We start from the raw sequence: 18,153 nt of genomic DNA on the forward strand, positions 1-18,153 counted from the left end.
CCCAGTGATATGGAAAGACTCTGTCTTAAACAAAACCAGCAGAGAGCTGACAGTATCTCAGTGATAGAATGAGTATATGTTAGGCCTTGGTTTCAATCTCAGTACCCCCAAAACAAAAATAATTCCAAATTCTGACAGTATTCCAAGTAAACATGCATAATTAAATATTCTGCAGCAATTCAGTCAGTCCATATTAGGATATAATACATGCATATTTTATTCAGTCTTACATCCAGTTGGATCTAGACTTGTGAGTTTGCTTTCATGAACTATATTTGCCTCCAGGCTGAAGAAAGAGTCATTATAAATCCTGAATTCATCTACCTATCTGAAAGTAGTCTAAGTTGTTAGCTCAGAAGTCTTTACCCAAACATCTATTTCTCAGTTGTTAATAATTCAGTCCTTTTCACAAGGTTCCAACCTTGTCTTTGTTGAAGGCATAGATTCTAGCCTGCAGTTTATTGGCAGAGTGTTTAGGCAAGCATCAGAGTACTGTGCAATTGCCTGTAACAGGACAAAGATTTAATGGCTATGCTTAACTTATTATGGAGACTATGAGAATAGAATATACTAAAATTCCTTATTAGGATACAGTACACAAATATTTGATGAGTTTGATGCCTCCCTGAGTTATGCTCTGTGTTAGGTTATGCAACATTTGAGTATCTCTCTGTCAGAGAGTGGTCAAAACCATAGTTCTGGTGCTAGCGGCTAATGCCTGTAATCCTAGCTACTCGGAGGCTAAGATGTGAGGATTGTGGTTCCAAGCTAGCCTGGGCAAGAAATTTGTGACTTTTCTCCAATAAGCTACTCAGAAAAAGCCCAAGTGGCACTGTGGCTCAAGTGGTAGAGCACTAGCCTTGAGCCAAAGAAGCTCAGGGACAGTGCCCAGGCCCAGGGTTCAAGTTCCAGGACAGGTAAGCAAAAAGAGAGAGAGAGAGAGAGAGAGAGAGAGAGAGAGAGAGAGAGAGAGAGAGAGAGAGAGAGAGAGAGAGAGAGAGAGAGAGAGAGAGAGAGCATCCAGGCCCAGGGTTCAAGTTCCAGGACAGGTAAGCAAAGAGAGAGAGGGGAGAGGGAGAGGGAGAGAGTGTAGTTATTAATCAGGTTTTCCAATCTTCTGTGCTTACTTCTTACACAAAAAAATAAAAATTAGGATTTTTTTTTGGCTGAGTAATCCTATGTTCTAGCATTTGAAAAAAAGTATTCTTCTTTTGACTTTTTTTTTCAGTCCTGGGGCTTGAACTCAGTGCCTGGGTATTGTTCCTAAGCTTCTTTTGCTCAAGGCTAGCACTCTACCATTTGAGCCACAGTGCCACTTCCAGCTTTTTCTGTGTATGTGATATTGAGGAATTGAACCCAGGGCTTCATTCATGCTAGGCAAACACTCTACCACTAAGCCACCTACCCAGCCCTCTTTTGGCTTTTTTGTTACTAGATTGTCTAGAATACCTTGCATATGTTTACAGTAAACAATCTTTAAACTAGAAATATAGCTGTTTCATAAATGTCCTCGTAAATGTTACCCAAGACTTTTAAACTATTTTTTGAAATACTGAGGATTTGAATTTGTGGCTTTATGCTTGCTAGGCAAGTATTTTATCACTTGAACCATGCCATCAGCCTGCTGTAAGTTTTTAAAGTTTACTTTTCATATTTGCAAATAGAGCTTTCAGGAATCTTTACACAAATGAAAAAAAGTAGACTCATTTTTTTCCGAAATTTTTCTTTCCTCTTCCAGTGACCTCATTGAATGTGGAGAAGTCAATGATCTAAAACTGTTTGCAAAGGCAGTTAACATTTGCTGCTATTCTGATTTGTCACAAGACTTTTTTTTCTTCTGTTATCATTTTGAATTTAAATTACAGCCATAAAAAATTGGAACCTGAAGATCTATGTTGATGTTCTAACTCCACTAATTTGCTTTCACCTCCTCTCAGATTAAGTTTTCTTATATATAGCAAGTATGATAAAAAAAAATTTTTACAAATCATCACCACCAGCTTGATGGTACTCTGCTTATATGGCTCTTCACATGTTTCTTGGCCCATGTTAGTAAGACATTTCCTGTTTCTTTTTTGGAAAGCCAGTTCCCAAATTAGAGCCTTGGAAAGTTTAGATAATTTTGCTTTTGTGTTTTATTATTTGCTTACAGTTTATATCTTTTCAGGTTGATACAGGCAATACTGGAAGGGTATTGGCTTCAGATGCTGCTGCTTTCCTGAAAAAATCAGGGCTTCCAGACTTGATTCTTGGAAAGGTAATGTTTGTCTGTTATAACTAGAGTATCACATACGTATAAGCACAAATGAACTGGATTTAAATTCAGATCAATAACCATTTAGAAACTTACAAATTAGAATAGCAACAGTTACATTAATGGGTTGGGGATATTTATGACATAGTAATTTATCTTTTTGAAAAGTATTAATGTGTTCAGACTTTTAGAAACATACTGTTGTGTAGGATGAAAGGAGGAAGTAATAGTACATTTGGGTATTATGAGAAGATACAGTGCAGACTGGGAACCTTGCTACCTTTATATACTATATGTTTAATGTGTGTGTTGAATAGAGTGAAAAATCTTCCCTGTCAGAGCCTTACATTTAGTCAAAATCCTGAAAAATAATAGTTAAAAATTCAATTATCCACAAATAAATATGAGTCTTCCCAACTTGCCTGTAGAAAACATTTGTCTTAAAGTTAAATCCTGGGTTAGTGAAAAAGGCTAGAAATTCGACTAGAAATTTGAGCATGTGTTTCAGTTCTTTCACTGGTTGTAAACCTCATTGGGCCTTTGGTTCGCAATGAAGGGTTGCACTGAATGATAAGGGTTCTTTCCATTTTTAATTCCATGATTTTTAGATCTTACAGCCAAAGAGCATGACATTATAAATTGCAGCAACTTTTCTTTAAGTTAATTTCTGTTAGAAATAAAAGTTCTGTTTTCTTTATTTTTGAATTTCAGATTTGGGATTTAGCTGACACAGATGGGAAAGGTATCCTGAACAAACAAGTAAGATTCAGAGATTTATATAAAATTATTTTTAGTGATTTGAAATTAAAAATAGCCAGCAGATTATTACATTTTTAAGCAAAGAATTGTTTATTTTTATTTTTAAAATCAGTATTTGGGTTTTGCAAGGCAAGTGTCTTAACAGTGAAAATATTTCCAACCTATACACATTTAACTATAACACCTAATACCTAAAGGTTAGTGCTTATTTGGTGATAATGTTCTTTTGAGGTTTATTTTTCTGTCCTATAGGGAGACTTAGCTCTTTGTATCTTACTAATTAAATTATGTGGGTGAACAAAGTTATAATTAAATGTTGATTTTTATTAATAAATGTAAGATGATATTGTCAGTCCATGTGAAAGGAATATCTGGATTAATGAAACTTGAATATTCTGGTTTAAGTCTTTTTTTAATTTAAAAAAATTTTTTTTTATATTTTTATTTTTTGGGGTCTGCTCATGGGCCTGAACTCTGGGCCTGGGCACTGTCCCTCAGCTCTTCAGCTCAAGGCTAGCATTCTACCACTTGAGCCACAGCACCACTTCCGGCTTTTTTCTTTTTGCTTATGTGGTGCTGAGGAATCAAACCCAGGGCCTCAGGCATGCAAGGCAAGTACTCTACCATTGAGCCACCTTCCCAGCCCTGGTTTAAGTCTTATCTCTACATGTAAACTGAAAAAATGATTCACAGGCCAGAAGTAAACTGCAGACTACAAGTGCATGAAAAATAGTTATGACAGGAGTTTTCAACACGATCTATGTACTTTGATATTTTACTTGTTGGGAAGAGATTCCAGAGGTGTATAGGATTGAATTAAAAGTTTGCTATATGCTAATACTTTTTTTTTTTTTTTTGCCGGTCAGGGGGCTTGAACTCTGGGCCTGGGCACTGTCCCTCAGCTCTTCAGCTCAACGCCAGCACTCTACCACTTGAGCCATAGTGCCACTGCTGGCTTTTTCTGCTTATGTGGTGCTGAGGAATCACAGGGCCTCATGCATGCAAGGCAAGCACTTTTAGAGCCACCTTCCCAGTCCTGCTAATACTTTTGATTAGCACCACTACTTAAAGTTAACTTTTCCCCCCTATGGATATACCTAAAGCATGATCGAAACCAGAAAAGAGGGGCTTGGGATGTGGCTTAGTGGTAGAGTGCTTGCCTAGCATGCATGAAGCCGTGGGGTTTAATTCCTCAATACCACATACACAGAAAAAGCCGAAAGTGGCACTGTGGCAAAAGAAGCTTAGGAACAGTGCCCAGGCCCTGAAAGCCCCAGGACTGACAAAAACAAAAAAACAAAACAGAAAAGAGATGTGAAGAATTCAATGAGAGGGTCAGAATATTCAACCTCTTAATAATAAAATTCCAGGGCCAGATTGCAGGCTCATCGCAGCCTTTGGGTAGAAGGGCCAGTTTGGTACAGTGGAGACATATACTTTGTGTACTTAATTCAGCAAATGTTTGTTAGTACCTGTTAAGAGCCAGGCTTTATAATCAAATACAGGAGCAAAATTATAGGATAGCTTTACAGGTATCATTGATCCCTATCTTACAAGTAATAGGTTCTTTGCTTATGTTCATGGACTTTGAGTTGAATTTTTTTTTAACATGTCGAGTGCCAGTATTTATAAGTCTTCTGTTGAAATTTCCATTGCAGGCATAGATTTTTTTCCTTGAGGAAGAAGAAAGAATTGTGTTGGATCATAGTTTCAAAGGTTTTAGTTCATGGTCACTTAGCTCCATTATTTCTGGGCATGTAGTAAGTCAGACCACAATAGCAAAGAGGCAAGGTGGAGCAAAACTGCCCACTTCTTGGCAACCAAGAAATAAAAAGAAAGAAAGGACTGGGGTCCCAATATATCTTTCAGGATATGCCATATATTAACTACTTCCTCCAATAAGTACTATCTCTTAAAGTTTCTACCATCTCCTGATAGCATCATCAGCTGGGGACTAAGCCTTTAACATATTAGAATAAGATCTAAATCATAACAAAGGCATAGATTTATTTAAAATTAACATATGAAAGAAATAAAATAAGCCAATACTTATTGAGTTTCTGTGTGCCAAAAATGACACTTGATACTTTCATTCTTATGCTGAGGTTTTATTTTGTTGCTCCTAATATATTGCAAGATATTTATGAAAGAGTAACAGAGACTAGTATACTTGGTAGCCAGGATATTTGTGATATTATGATAGCCAGATTATTTGTGATATTGTGATATTGTACTTAGGGAATTGATTGCACAGTTGTAGAGAAAATGAAAAGAAATTGGGAAATCAGAGTTTTTTCCTCCATACTAGGAATCAAATCCAGGGTCTCATGCATGCTAGGCAAGCACTCTACTACTAAGCTACAATTCCTAGCTCTACAGGAAGTATGTTGAAACAACATTTTTTTCCCCCAAGAAAGTTTGGTTGAAGGCAAAGATGTATAAGAATATAGCCTACAAAATGATAAGAAAAGGTCAGAAAGTGGGTAAGATGGTCATAAATGGAAATGGGAATTGGAAAAGTTGTGAAGGGTGAATCAGCAACCAAGGATTGAGTCAGCAACCATACCAAGATGCTGACAGACTGGGGGGAAAAAAACTGGAGTAAAGATTTTTGTTTTCATGCCAATTCTTATTTATCTCTAACTCAAAAAAACCTGAAAATTATTTGCTTCAGCTTCTTTTCTTAACTTCATCTATCCTTTTCACTCATTCATTCATTGATTCATTCTAGTTTTTGAACCATAAGGAGCTGCTGTACATTGATAGCTCATACCTGTAATCCTAGCTATTCAAGAGGCTGAGATCTGAGGATCAAGGATTGAGGTTCTAGGCCAGACAGGGGAGAAAAGTCTGTGGAAACTCTATTCTCCAATTAGCAACCAAAAAACCTCAGTACTGGCACCAAAAAAGAGAAATACGAATTTTTTTTAACTTTTTTTTTTTTTGTGCCGGTCCTGAGGTTTGAACTCAGGATCTGGGCACTGTCCCTGAGCTTTTCCCAAGGCTAGTGTTCTACCACTTGATCCACAGTGCCATTGCAGCTTTTTCAGTTTATGTGGTATTAGGGAATCGAACCCAGGGCTTCACGCATGCTAGTCAAGCACTCTACCACTAAACTACTTTCCCAGACCTTTTTTTCACATATATGGTAGAAAATATTTATTAAGGTCATTGAATGTTTTTGGAAATAGGAGTATTCTGTATAATTTCATTATTAGCACATACTACAATTTAAATATTTTCCCATTTATAATGTTATTTGCTATTTATACTATTAGGAAAATTTTTATGCATTTGTTTTCTCAATTTTGGAACAAATAATTTTGAAGCAAATTTGTGGTTATACTTGTTGCTACATAAAATCATGGAATAATTGTAAGTTATGTTTTCAGATAATAAGTATAAATGGGAGGAAGTTAGATAGGTATTCTCTTAACATTATGCTTTTCTTTCAGGAATTCTTTGTTGCTTTGAGGCTTGTGGCCTGTGCCCAAAATGGATTGGAGGTTTCACTGAGTAGCTTGAACTTGGCTGTTCCTCCACCAAGATTTGTAAGAAATGTTTTTAATATATTAATGATATTTAATTAAAAATATGCCTGTACTTTGAAATTAAGTATATTTTTTCTTTGTTAATCCTTGCCATCTGTGACTATTGTGGTTAGTGGTTTCATATGTATCCTTAGCATTACATGTATACATAAATATAAATACGTATTTTCTCATTTTCCATTAGCTGTAGTATCCTGTACCCTTGATTCCATACCTTTAAAATTAATGTATTAGTGGCGTTGTGGCCCAAGTGGTAGAGCATTCGCCTTGAGCTGAACAGCTCAGGGAGAGCACCCAGGCCCAGAGTTCAAGCCCAACTATCTCCTCCTCTGTGCTCCCCCCCTCCCCTCTCCCTCTCAAATAAAGCCAGTTTCTGGTAGTTCACACCTGTAATCCTAGCTACTCAGAAGGCTGAGATCTGAGAATCACGGTTCAAAGCCAGCCCCATCAGGAAAGTCTGTGAAACTCTTAACTCCAATAACCACCAGAAAACTGGAAGTGGCGCTATGGCTCAAGGGATAGAGTGCTAGCCTTGAGCTGAAGAGCTGAGGGGCAGTGCTCAGGCTCAGAGTTCAAGTCCAGTGCTGACAAAATAAAAATAAAAATAATGTGTTTAAACTGGACATGTGGCTCAAGTAGTAGAGTACCAGCAGAAAGCAAAAAATTAAAAATAATGTTTTAGAAATCTTTACATATTACATAGAATTTTCTTCCTTGTTTTATGGCTGGTAGTATTTCTTTTCTTCTCCTACTAATAATTACCCATATCTAGGATCACAGTTCAAAGTGTGCCTGGACTACCTTAAAATAAAAACTTTCTACACAGACAAAAAAATAGCAACCAAACTAGAAAGAAAGTCAACTAACTGGGAAAAAGTATTTACCAGCAAAATATCAGACAAGGGTCTAATATCCATTATATACAGGGAACTCAAGAAACTAACCATTCCCAAATCTAACAAACCAATCTTGATATGGGCAAGGGAACTAAAGAGAGACTTCTCAGAAGAAGAGATAAAAATGGCAAAGAAACACATGAGGAAATGTTCATCATCCCTGTCTGTAAAGGAAATGCAAATCAAAACAACACTGAGATACCACCTTACCTCATTCAGAATGGCCACATCCTAAAGTCAGCCAATGACAAATGCTGGAGGGGATGTGGAGAAAGAGAAACCCTATTACTGCATTGCTGGTAGGAATGTATACTAATACAACCACTTTGGAAAATAGTATGAAGGTGCCTCAGAAAGCTAAATATAGATCTCCCCTATGACCCAGCCATACTACTCCTGGACATCTACCCTGAACAACAGGAACCAGTATACAAAGACACATGCATTTCCATGTTTATTGCAACACTGTTCACAATAGCCAAGATTTGGAAACAACCCAGATGCCCCACTACTGATGAGTGGATCAAAAAATTGTGGTACCTATACCTATAGACAATGGAATATTATGTAGCCATTAGAAAGGACAAAATAATGGCATTTGCAAGGAAATGGATGGAACTAGAGCAGAATATTTTGAATGAAATAAGTCAAGAACAAAGAGAAAAATGGCACATGGTCTCCCTGATACGTGGATGCTAAAGTCAAAATACAAGAAGATATGACAACTCAAGAAACAAAGGACAACCACCCATTTTGTCATATCGTTGCTAAATGACTCCATGTTCTTTTTTTTTGCCAGTCGTGGGGCCTGAACTCTGGGCCTGGGCATTGTCCCTCAGCTCTTCAGCTCAAGGCTAGTGCTCTACCACTTGAGCCACAGTGCTACTTCCAGCATTTTCTGCTTATGTGGTGCTGAGGAATCGAACCCAGGTCCTCATGCATGCAAGGCAAGCACTCTACCACTGAGCCACCTTCCCAGTCCTGACTCCATGTTCTTGACCATATATATGGTAGATATATGCACTCAATGGAGGGAAGCCAGGAGGAGGAACAGAATAAGTGGGAACAACCTACACTAAGCAAAAGGAAAGAAATGTAAACATCACCCAATGTAGAAAAAAAAAAACAAACTTGTTTTGTCAAAGCTCATAGAATTCACAAACTGTGTAGACCATGATAATGACAATTTGCCTTTATGGAGGTTAAAATGTGTTGGTGATTTTGAATATCACTATTCCACAATACTGTGAAATATTGAAATTTATATAATCACGTAATCTCAATTAAAGAAAAAAAGTGAGAGGAGGGATGGGTGACAATGTTGTCACTTTGTATTCATATACTGTTTTGTAAAATGGGAACTTCTTTGTACAACTACGTAAAGATAATAATAATAATTAAAAAAAAAAAAAAAACCCAAAGTGAGCCTGGGTAAGAAGGCCTGTAAGACTTTTTTCTCTCCAATTAACCAGTAAAAAGCCTGAACATGGAACTGTGGCTCAAGTGATGGAAAACTAGCTTTGAGTGGAAAAAGCTAAAAGACAGTGTTCAAACCCCAGTACCAGCCCAGTAAACAAACAAATACAACCTGTAGCCTGTATAATTTGGAAATAATATATATTATCAAATTGCCCTCTATAGTTGTTGAACTAGAAATGCCTGTTTCTCTATATTTTTGCCACTTTACTATTATGAGACTTTTAGATCTTTGTCAGTTTGATTGGTGACCAAACTGTATGTAAGTGAAATTCTGATTTTTTTCCTTTTGGCCCTTTTTTTGTGACACTGAATAGCTTTTCTGCTTTTGAGACATTTACATTGTTTTTGTGTGAATGTCTTAAGTATTGTCATGGCTTATTTTTCTTCTTAACTTTGTCTTTATGAGTTTCAAGTATGTTTTCTCAGTTTGTCATTTGTCTTTTTTTTAAATTTAATTTAATTTTATTTGTGAACATACTGTACAGAGGGGTTACAATTACATGGGCAGGATAATGCGTACATTTCTTACCAAGCATTGCACCCTCCTCCTTTGGTTTACCCTTCACATCCCTTCCCAGCATCCCCCCTGTCATTAATTTTTTTCCATGACAAAATGTTTATATGAAGATTTTGTCAAATTAAACCTTTTCTTCTTTTTTACATTTTAAGTTAGTTCTGTTGTAGGTATAAGTATGAATTCAGGTTTGTGGGGTTTTTTTTGTTTTTTTGTTTTTTTTTTGTCGGTCGTGGGGCTTGAACTCTGGGCCTGGGTGCTGTCCCTCAGCTCTTCAGCTCAAGGCGAGAGCTCTACCACTTGAGCTATAGCACCACTTCCGGTTTTCTGGTGGTTTATTGGAGATAGGAATCTCACGGTCTCTCCTGCCCAGGGCTGGCTTTGAACCGCGATCCTCAGATCTCAGCCTCCTGAGTAGCTAGGATTACAGGCGTGAGCCACCAGTGCCCGGCTGTGTGGTTTTTTTTTTTCAAGATAGCTACACTGCATAGCCTAGAACAGTGTATTGAATAATCTTTCCTTTTGGTAAAGAAAAGATTTGAAATGTCAATTTGAAATTTAGCTCAATTATGAGCTGAATTGTCATATGTATGTTGGTTTCTTGATGGATTTTTTTGGTCTTATTAATTTTTTTATGTGTTAGTTTTACATTGTTTTTATTATAAATTGGTAAGGCTTTTTATTTGACACGACTGGTCCTCCCTACTCTTTTTCTCAGAAATTTAATGGCTTTTGTTATTATTTTATTTCATTTTATTTTTGGTAGTGCTGAAGATCAAGCCTTATGTATACTAGGGCAACTGTTCTACTATTGAGCTGTATCCCCAATCCTTCTTGTTTGTTTTTAGAGTTACTATTTTAGAAACATTGAGAATTTAACTATTTTGAGAATGTCTGCACATCTCTATTTAGATATGGTATAAAGGGTTTAATATAGAGATTTACTGCCTAACTATATTATTGTTAAGATTTTTAAAATATAATCATTTGTCTCTCTTTTTTTGGGGGGGGGGGAGTCCAGTCGTGGGGCCTGACTCTAGGCCTGGGCGCTGTCCCTTAGCTCTTCAGCTCAAGGCTAGCGCTCTACCACTTGAGCCACAGCGCCACTTCCGGCTTTTTTCTTTTTGCTTCTGTGGTGCTGAGGAATGGAACCCAGGGCCTCAGGCATGCAAGGCAAGCGCTCTACCACTGAGCCACCTTCCCAGCCCAATCATTTGTCTCTTTAGCCAGATGAGCATAAATTGTGTATCATGTACTAGTAACAAATGCTAAGGTGGGGTTTTCCTGAATGCTTTCCTTAAATCTTATTGGAAAAATGTTGTCTATTAAGAGGTCATTTACCTATTTTTGTTAACATTCAGATACCTCTATCTTTATCTCAGTTATAGGAGGATTTCTTCTGTAATACTTGCATATTTTAAAGCTATACAGTGATTTATGTGGCTAAGTATAAAGGTTTTGTTGCAATGAAAAATAGGTGAAAATCTACTTAGTTTAAAATAGTGTTCTAAATGCAGTGATAACTAAGTGTTTTATATGAATATATTTAAATGCAGAGACTTTTCTTTTGAGGGGTAGCTGGTACTGAGTTTTTAATTCAGGCCCTTTTGCTTGCTAACCAGACACTCTACCATTTGAGCCATGTCCCTACTACAAGAATACTTTTTCTTCATTACTTATTGATATGAGAATTTCAGTTTTTGTGCTGTTTATGTTTTAGCATGATACCGGTAGTCCTTTGCTAACTAGTGGACCCTCTGCAGTTGAGCTTCCATGGGCTGTAAAAGTAAGTAAACTTCATAATTATTCACTTCTTATTCTTACTTTGCTTCCTACTTACATGTTTTTCCTTCCCCTACTTCCAAAATATAGTGCAATCTATGTTACTTTCATATGTATGTTCAAGTGTTGTAACTGGTACTAGACTAGTCTGCAATACTCAGACTCTGTTCTCTTCAAAGCCCTTCAATCTGCGATATTTTTCATTTCTAACTAAACAATAGAAAAACAGATAGTGTTCCAACTGCAAGAGGAATAGAGTACATTAGACTCCTGAGTAGAGTTACTTTGAAGTTATTATTTACTCTAAGCCATTTTGATGAAAATGAATGGTATGTACATATGTATGTTTATGTGTGTTTGTTTGTTTATATTTATTTTTACTGGCTCTGAGGCTTGAATTCTGGATTTGGGTGCTGTCGCTAAGCTTTTGTGCTCAAGGCTAAAGCTTTACCTTTTAATCCACAGCTCTTCTTTTGGCTTTTTATGGTTAATTAGAGATATGAGTCTCATAGATTTTCCTGCCCAGGCTGGCTTCTAAACTCAATCCTCAGATCTCAGCCTCCTTAGTAGCTAGAATTTTAGGCATGAGCCCCTGGTGCCCAACTTTACTTATATTTTTAAATAGGAAAACAAATTTTAAGTAGGAAAAATTTTTAATGATGTTTGCTAGAACATTTTACAGATATATCCTTATTTAAATAAAATTTAAAAGACTGTTAGTGAAATTTCTTCTTCCTTTTTTTTACTTTTTTTAAAAGTGTTTTTCATAGTACATCATGTCTATAACATGAGATGCTTCTTTGAAAGGTATCCTGAAAAGTTGTGGGAGGTTTTTTGTTTTTTGGTTGTTGTTTTTTGTGTGTGTGCTGGTCCTGGGACTTGAACTCTGAGCCTAGAACTGCCCCTGAAACCTTTAGGTGCTCAAGGCGAGGGCCGTACCACTTGAGCCACAGTGCCACTTCCAGCTTTTTCTGAGTAGTTTATTGAAGATAAGAGTCTCACAGATTTTTCTGCCCAGGCTAGCTTCAAACCCCAAACCTCAGATCTCAGCCTCCTGAGTAGCTAAATTATAGGCGTGAACCACTGGTTCCTAGCAAATATGTATATATGTATTAGATATATATGTACATATGTATATATGTATATGTGTACATATACATATATATGCATATGTGTACATATATGTACACATATGTACACATATGCATATATATGTATATATCTTTTTACATATGTATATATACATATATGTATTTTTTAAGTAGTTGTACAAAGAAATTGCCATTCAACAAAGCTGTTTGTGAATACAGTGTCACTGCTTTCCTTCCAACCTACACTTTGCTAGCTTTTCTTAATTTTGTAGTATATACATGGAATTCCTAACTGCATTCTCCCTGCCTTCTCTTCGTTCTGATATTCCTCTCTCCTTGAGCCTACCCCATATTGTTCAAGTACCCATTTCCTAGTGGTTATTTTGTTGACTTTGCTTTTCTAAGGAATTACACTATTTGAGTTCTTCCTTGAGTCTATTGTATTTCAGTTAATAATTTTTATACACTTGGATACTAGTCAGTGTAAGTACTACTACATTTACAAACTATCACATTTGAGAGAAAACATGCAGCTTTTGCGTATCTGGGCCTGACTTACTTGACTTAAATGTTTTAAAAATACAAGATCTATTCTTTGAGAACTTGATTTCTGTAACTGAAGTTGAATCTTTTTCACTATTATTTAACTGGTCATCTTTTTCATCTTCTAGGCTGAAGATAAGGCCAAATATGATGCCATTTTTGACAGTTTAAGCCCAGTGGATGGATTTTTGTCTGGTGATAAAGTGAAACCAGTATTGCTCAACTCTAAGTTACCTGTGGAAATCCTTGGGAGAGTAAGATAGTAAATTTTAAATGTTATTTGTGTATATTTTAATTTTATAAAAAACATTATAAAACATTGTATCTTGTTTTAAAGTTGTATCATTATAGAATTTTCTGTGTTCTTTTTTTATTGTTGTTGTTAGTCATGGGGTTTAAACTTAGGACCTGGGTGCTGTCCCTGGGCTTTTTGCTCAAAGCTAGTGTTCTAAGTTTGGACCATAGTTTTGCTTCCAGTTTTTGGGTGTTTAATTGGAGATAGGAGTCTTATGGACTTCCCTCTCAGGGCTGGCTTCAAGCTGTGATCCTCAGATTGCAGTCTCTTAAGTAGCTAGGATTACAGGCCTAAGCCACCAGTGCCTGGCTCAGTGTGTTCTTAATATATAAAAATATTACCAGTTTGCGGAAGTGGCGCTGTAGCTCAAGTGGTAGAGCGCTCGCCTTGAGCTGAAGAGCTGAGGGACAGCGCCCAGGCCCAGAGTTCAAGCCCCACGACTGACCAAAAAAAAAAAATATTACCAGTTTGTTTGGTTATTCCCTATCAAACGTGAGTAGTCAAAATTAGTTATATGTATAAGCTCCTTGGGTAAAACCATTTTTCTGTGTGCTGCATGCTGTGACTTCCCAATTCTTCAACACTGTTTAAAGACTATCAATATCAATATTTTATATCAGTACTTTACCTCATATTGTTGTAAGGAATTGTTTCGTCTCTAAAATTGTAAATTCTATTCTAACTTGAACTTATGTGCTTTCTAGAACCTTTTCCTAGATGTTTGCAAAACTTTTAGTTTCTTGATTTCATCAAGACCTTTAAACCTCAAACTCTTTTACTTTCCCTCTATCTTTTAAATTGTGGCTTGGTACCCTTACCATGAAATTTGCCACATTAATCAGTTGTAAATTTAAGTCAATTCAAATTTCAATACTGCGACATAACATTCATATTTTTGTGCAGCCATCACTACCATTCATCCTTATGGCTTCTTTTAGTCTATAAACTAAAACACTATCCCCCTCTTTTTTTTGTAAATTAAAAAAAATTTTTTTTCAGCTTTGGGGCTTGAAATCAGGGCATAGACATTGTCCCTCAGGTTTTTTGCACAAGGCTAGTCCTCTACCACTTTGAGGCACTGTGCAATTTCTGTTTTTCTGGTAGTTAATTGGAGATAAGAGTCTCACGGGCTTTCCTGACAGAGCTGGTTTTGAACAGTGATCCTCATATCTCAGCCTCCTGAGTAGCTAGGATTATAGGCATGAGTCACCAGTGCCCGACTCTTTTGCAGTTACTTTTTCCCTAATGTGGGCTTTTTGAACCCATCATTTCACATCCACATCTTTAGTTCTTGTCTGCCACATTGTTCTTCTATCTTCTGCCTGATGAATTCATAAGTTCTACTCTCAATTTCCTTGACTTTTTAGATCTTTTTCATATATTCTCGAAAGCATTTTTTCAACTTTGCCACGAAATCTTTGTTTTTACTAAACATCCAGTTTTTCATTAAGCTAATTATCTATTTTCTCTTCAGTTGCTTTACAGACTCCTGAGAAAGCCTAATAAGATTGGTGTCATCATAAATTCATGATCACCAGCTTCACTTGAGCTTCTACTACCTGTCATTCTTGTGCTGTTTCAAAGTGATTTTTCTCCACTCTTCATATTTCAACTTTACCTACTCTCTAAATCTACAGCCCTTAAAAAAAAAAGAACTTCTGCCTAAGTAGATTACATAGGATCAAGTCTTGGCTACACTGCTTCTTATGTGTGATCTTGGGCAAGTCATGTATAACCATGTTTGTTAACTTTAAAAAAGGGCATAATTCCTAGTTTATGGGGTTGTTAGTATTAGATATGATTATGTAATATAGTTATATGGTGCTTGTACATATTCTTTAATTGCTAACTACTATTGTAATGATGAGAATGATGATGATCACCACATTATCTCCAGTATTAGTACTACTACTGTTGCTGGATCAGTGTTACATAAATTATATGCTCAATAAATACTGATTTTAAAAGCCATTTTTTATTATTATTTCCACTACTTTTCTATTGTGTGGTAAATTTGAGATTCCTAAGCAGTAAATAATGTTGTCATTTTATTACTTAAAATAAATCAGTAGCTTCTCAATGCAATTAAGATGAAATCCAACTTCCTTTCAAAGCACTTAATGACCAAGAGCTTATTTATCTCTATTCTTATATGTCATTAGTACACTTTCTCTCCTTGGCTCCAAATACACACGCACACACGCATGCACACATACACACGCACACACATTAAGTTTTCTCATTTCTGTTTTTTAAGGTTTGGGAGTTAAGTGATATTGACCATGATGGAAAGCTTGACAGAGATGAATTTGCAGTTGTAAGTAACCTGATTTCTTAAGGTCTGAAACATGTTAATAGTCTATGACGTGAAATTCTCTCTCTCTCTCTTTGAACTAGAGTGTATTATTTGCCTCAGGCTGGTGTGGAACTTGCCATGCAACTCAGGATGCCCTTGAACTTATGATCCTCCAGCCTCACCCACCCCAACCCCAGTCCCCCTCCCCGCAAGCACTAAAATTATAAGGTGTGCACCATCATTCTCATGAAAATTTTCTCTTTTAATTCATCCTTAGAAGAAAATGATATGTCCATCAGATTGCTGGTATAAACATTTCTATTTGGAATTTATAAATCAATATTTTAAAATAAATGAGTAACAGAAGATGTACGTTTTTGCGGTCTTTATTTTGTCTTTAAGGCACATAGAAGTTCTTTGGTTACTGTACTTTTAAGAGGAAGGGTGGTACTATTTTTGTATATCTCACTTGTCTTAAATGTATTACTCCAGTTTTCACATTTATTTCACTAAAAAAACATGAATAGCACTAACTTCATTTTACTTGATAAAAACATAGAAAGTTCACCTTTTTCTGGTACAAAATCCTATCTGAAATGACATTTTAGTAATAGGATATTCTCCTCATTAATGGTTAGATAAAACTCTTCTGTGAACTCAACAATGTTAAATCTCTAGTCTCCCATTCATTCTTTTATATGGAAACTCGTATGTTCAAGTTTTCTACCCCTATTTTGCTAAGGAAACCTCTGTTTTATTTTCAAACTTGTTGCCACAAATTCGTATTTTTCTTCTAATCTCTATTGGGTCTGTGGTTATACTCTTTTCTGATTCTGAATCTTGCATATTTTTTTAACCCATTATCTACTTTATTGAACTTTGAAAATTGTCTTTTGGATCATGTAATTTCTCTGTTTTGTTTCTCCTCTTTTTTTCTTCCCCCTCCTTCCTTTCCTAAATGTTAACCTGTAATAGAATATACATATATACATATACATATATATATACATATATATATATATCACATTTTAAAAATGCAGAAACTTAAAGTGACTTGAATTCATGGTCACAGGTCTCTAGTAACTTTTGTCTTAATTCAGATGATGGTTAGAAAATGGCAGGACATTTACTCAAAATGGTGATAAAACATCCCACTGGGCTGGCAATGTGGCTTAGTGGTAGAATGCTTGCATAGCATGCATGAAACCTTGGGTCCATTACTCAGTATCGTATGCACAGAAAGAAAAAAAAGTTAAGCCTTTTACCAGTGGCTCATTTCTGTAATCCTGGCTAGCTACTCAGCAGGCTGAGATCTGAGGATCATGTATCTAAGCCAGCCTGGGCAGGAAAGTGTGAGACTCTTACCTCCGATTAACCACCAGAAAACTGGAAGTGGCACTGTAGTTCTAGTGGTAGAGTGCTCCCCTTGAGCTGAAGAGCTGAGGGACAGTGCCCAGGCCCAGACTTCAAGCACCATGACCCCCCCCCCCAAATAAACAAACAAAACCCACCACAACTTATCCCACTGATATATAAGTCAATATATTGAAGAGATTTGATACATGGTGCACTTTGAAGTATGGTCAACTTTAATTATATATTCTACCTGCTTCTTTTGTTATGAGTATTAGTGTACTGTTAAACTTACCTATCAAAAAAGAATATTGGAGCCGGGCGCTGGTGGCTCACGCCTGTAATCCTAGCTACTCAGGAGGCTGAGATCTGAGGATCGCGGTTCAAAGCCAGCCCGGGCAGGAGAGACCGTGAGACTCCTATCTCCAATAAACCACCAGAAAACTGGAAGTGGCGCTGTAGCTCAAGTGGTAGAGCGCTCGCCTTGAGCTGAAGAGCTGAGGGACAGCGCTCAGGCCCAGAGTTCAAGCCCCACGACTGACAAAAAAAAAAAAAAAAAGAATATTGGTATCAGATCTTTGCATTGTAAGTCATTAAAGGATCATTTGTATTAATATAATTAGGATAGATGGAAAATAATATTATCTTTGTTAAATTGTATAGTTTAGGTTAAAGTAACAATAAATGCTATTTATCTTATATGTCCTGCAGCCTTTTACTAGGCTGTGTGTGTACATATATGTGTATACACACATATATATACATATATATACACACATATATGTGTATATATATATATACACACACACATATATATATACATACATACACACACACACACATATATATATATATATATATATATGTATAAGCTTATGGGCTGGGAATGAGGCTTAGTGGTAAAGTGTTTGCCTACCATGCATGAAGTCCTGGGTTCCATTCCACATAGAAAAAGCCAGAAGTAGTGCTGTGGGTCTTGTGACAGAGTGCTAGCCTTGAGCAAAAAGAAACTCAGAGACAGTTCTGAGGCCCCCAAGTTCAAGGTCCAGTACTGGAATAATAATAATAATAATAATAATAATAATAATAATAATAATAATAATAAGCTTTTATTTAAAAGAATATGTTGAGTGCATGCTCAAGTGGCACAGTGCTGGCTTTACCACGGACAAGGTTCAAGCCCTAGAATATTAAAAAATTTAAATAAATTAAACATACATCCATTTTACTTTAGATAGTAAATACTATGTCTTCTAGACTACTGCTAGTTAATCATTTTGCCACATTTGCTATTTTCTACATACAATTCTTCAGAAAATTTTGTTTTCATGAGCTTTAGT

The 18,153-nt window shown here is 36.3% G+C and overlaps 1 protein-coding gene across 4 annotated transcripts in view; it reads left to right on the forward strand.

Moving 5' to 3' along the window:
- Positions 1-18,153, forward strand: part of Eps15 (epidermal growth factor receptor pathway substrate 15) — a 118,901-nt gene that overhangs the window by 29,747 nt on the left and 71,001 nt on the right. For all 4 annotated transcript variants that reach the window (XM_069987240.1, XM_069987243.1, XM_069987241.1 and 1 more), the window contains 6 exons: positions 2,168-2,257; positions 2,966-3,013; positions 6,469-6,564; positions 11,174-11,239; positions 12,998-13,123; positions 15,422-15,481. In XM_069987240.1, the coding sequence (XP_069843341.1) occupies positions 2,168-2,257; positions 2,966-3,013; positions 6,469-6,564; positions 11,174-11,239; positions 12,998-13,123; positions 15,422-15,481 (486 nt within the window). The remainder of the gene's footprint in view (positions 1-2,167; positions 2,258-2,965; positions 3,014-6,468; positions 6,565-11,173; positions 11,240-12,997; positions 13,124-15,421; positions 15,482-18,153) is intronic.

This window comes from Dipodomys merriami, unplaced genomic scaffold (assembly GCF_024711535.1).
Source record: "Dipodomys merriami isolate MVZ:Mamm:240054 unplaced genomic scaffold, mDipMer1.0.p SCAF_34, whole genome shotgun sequence".
NCBI classification, from domain to species: domain Eukaryota; kingdom Metazoa; phylum Chordata; class Mammalia; order Rodentia; family Heteromyidae; genus Dipodomys; species Dipodomys merriami.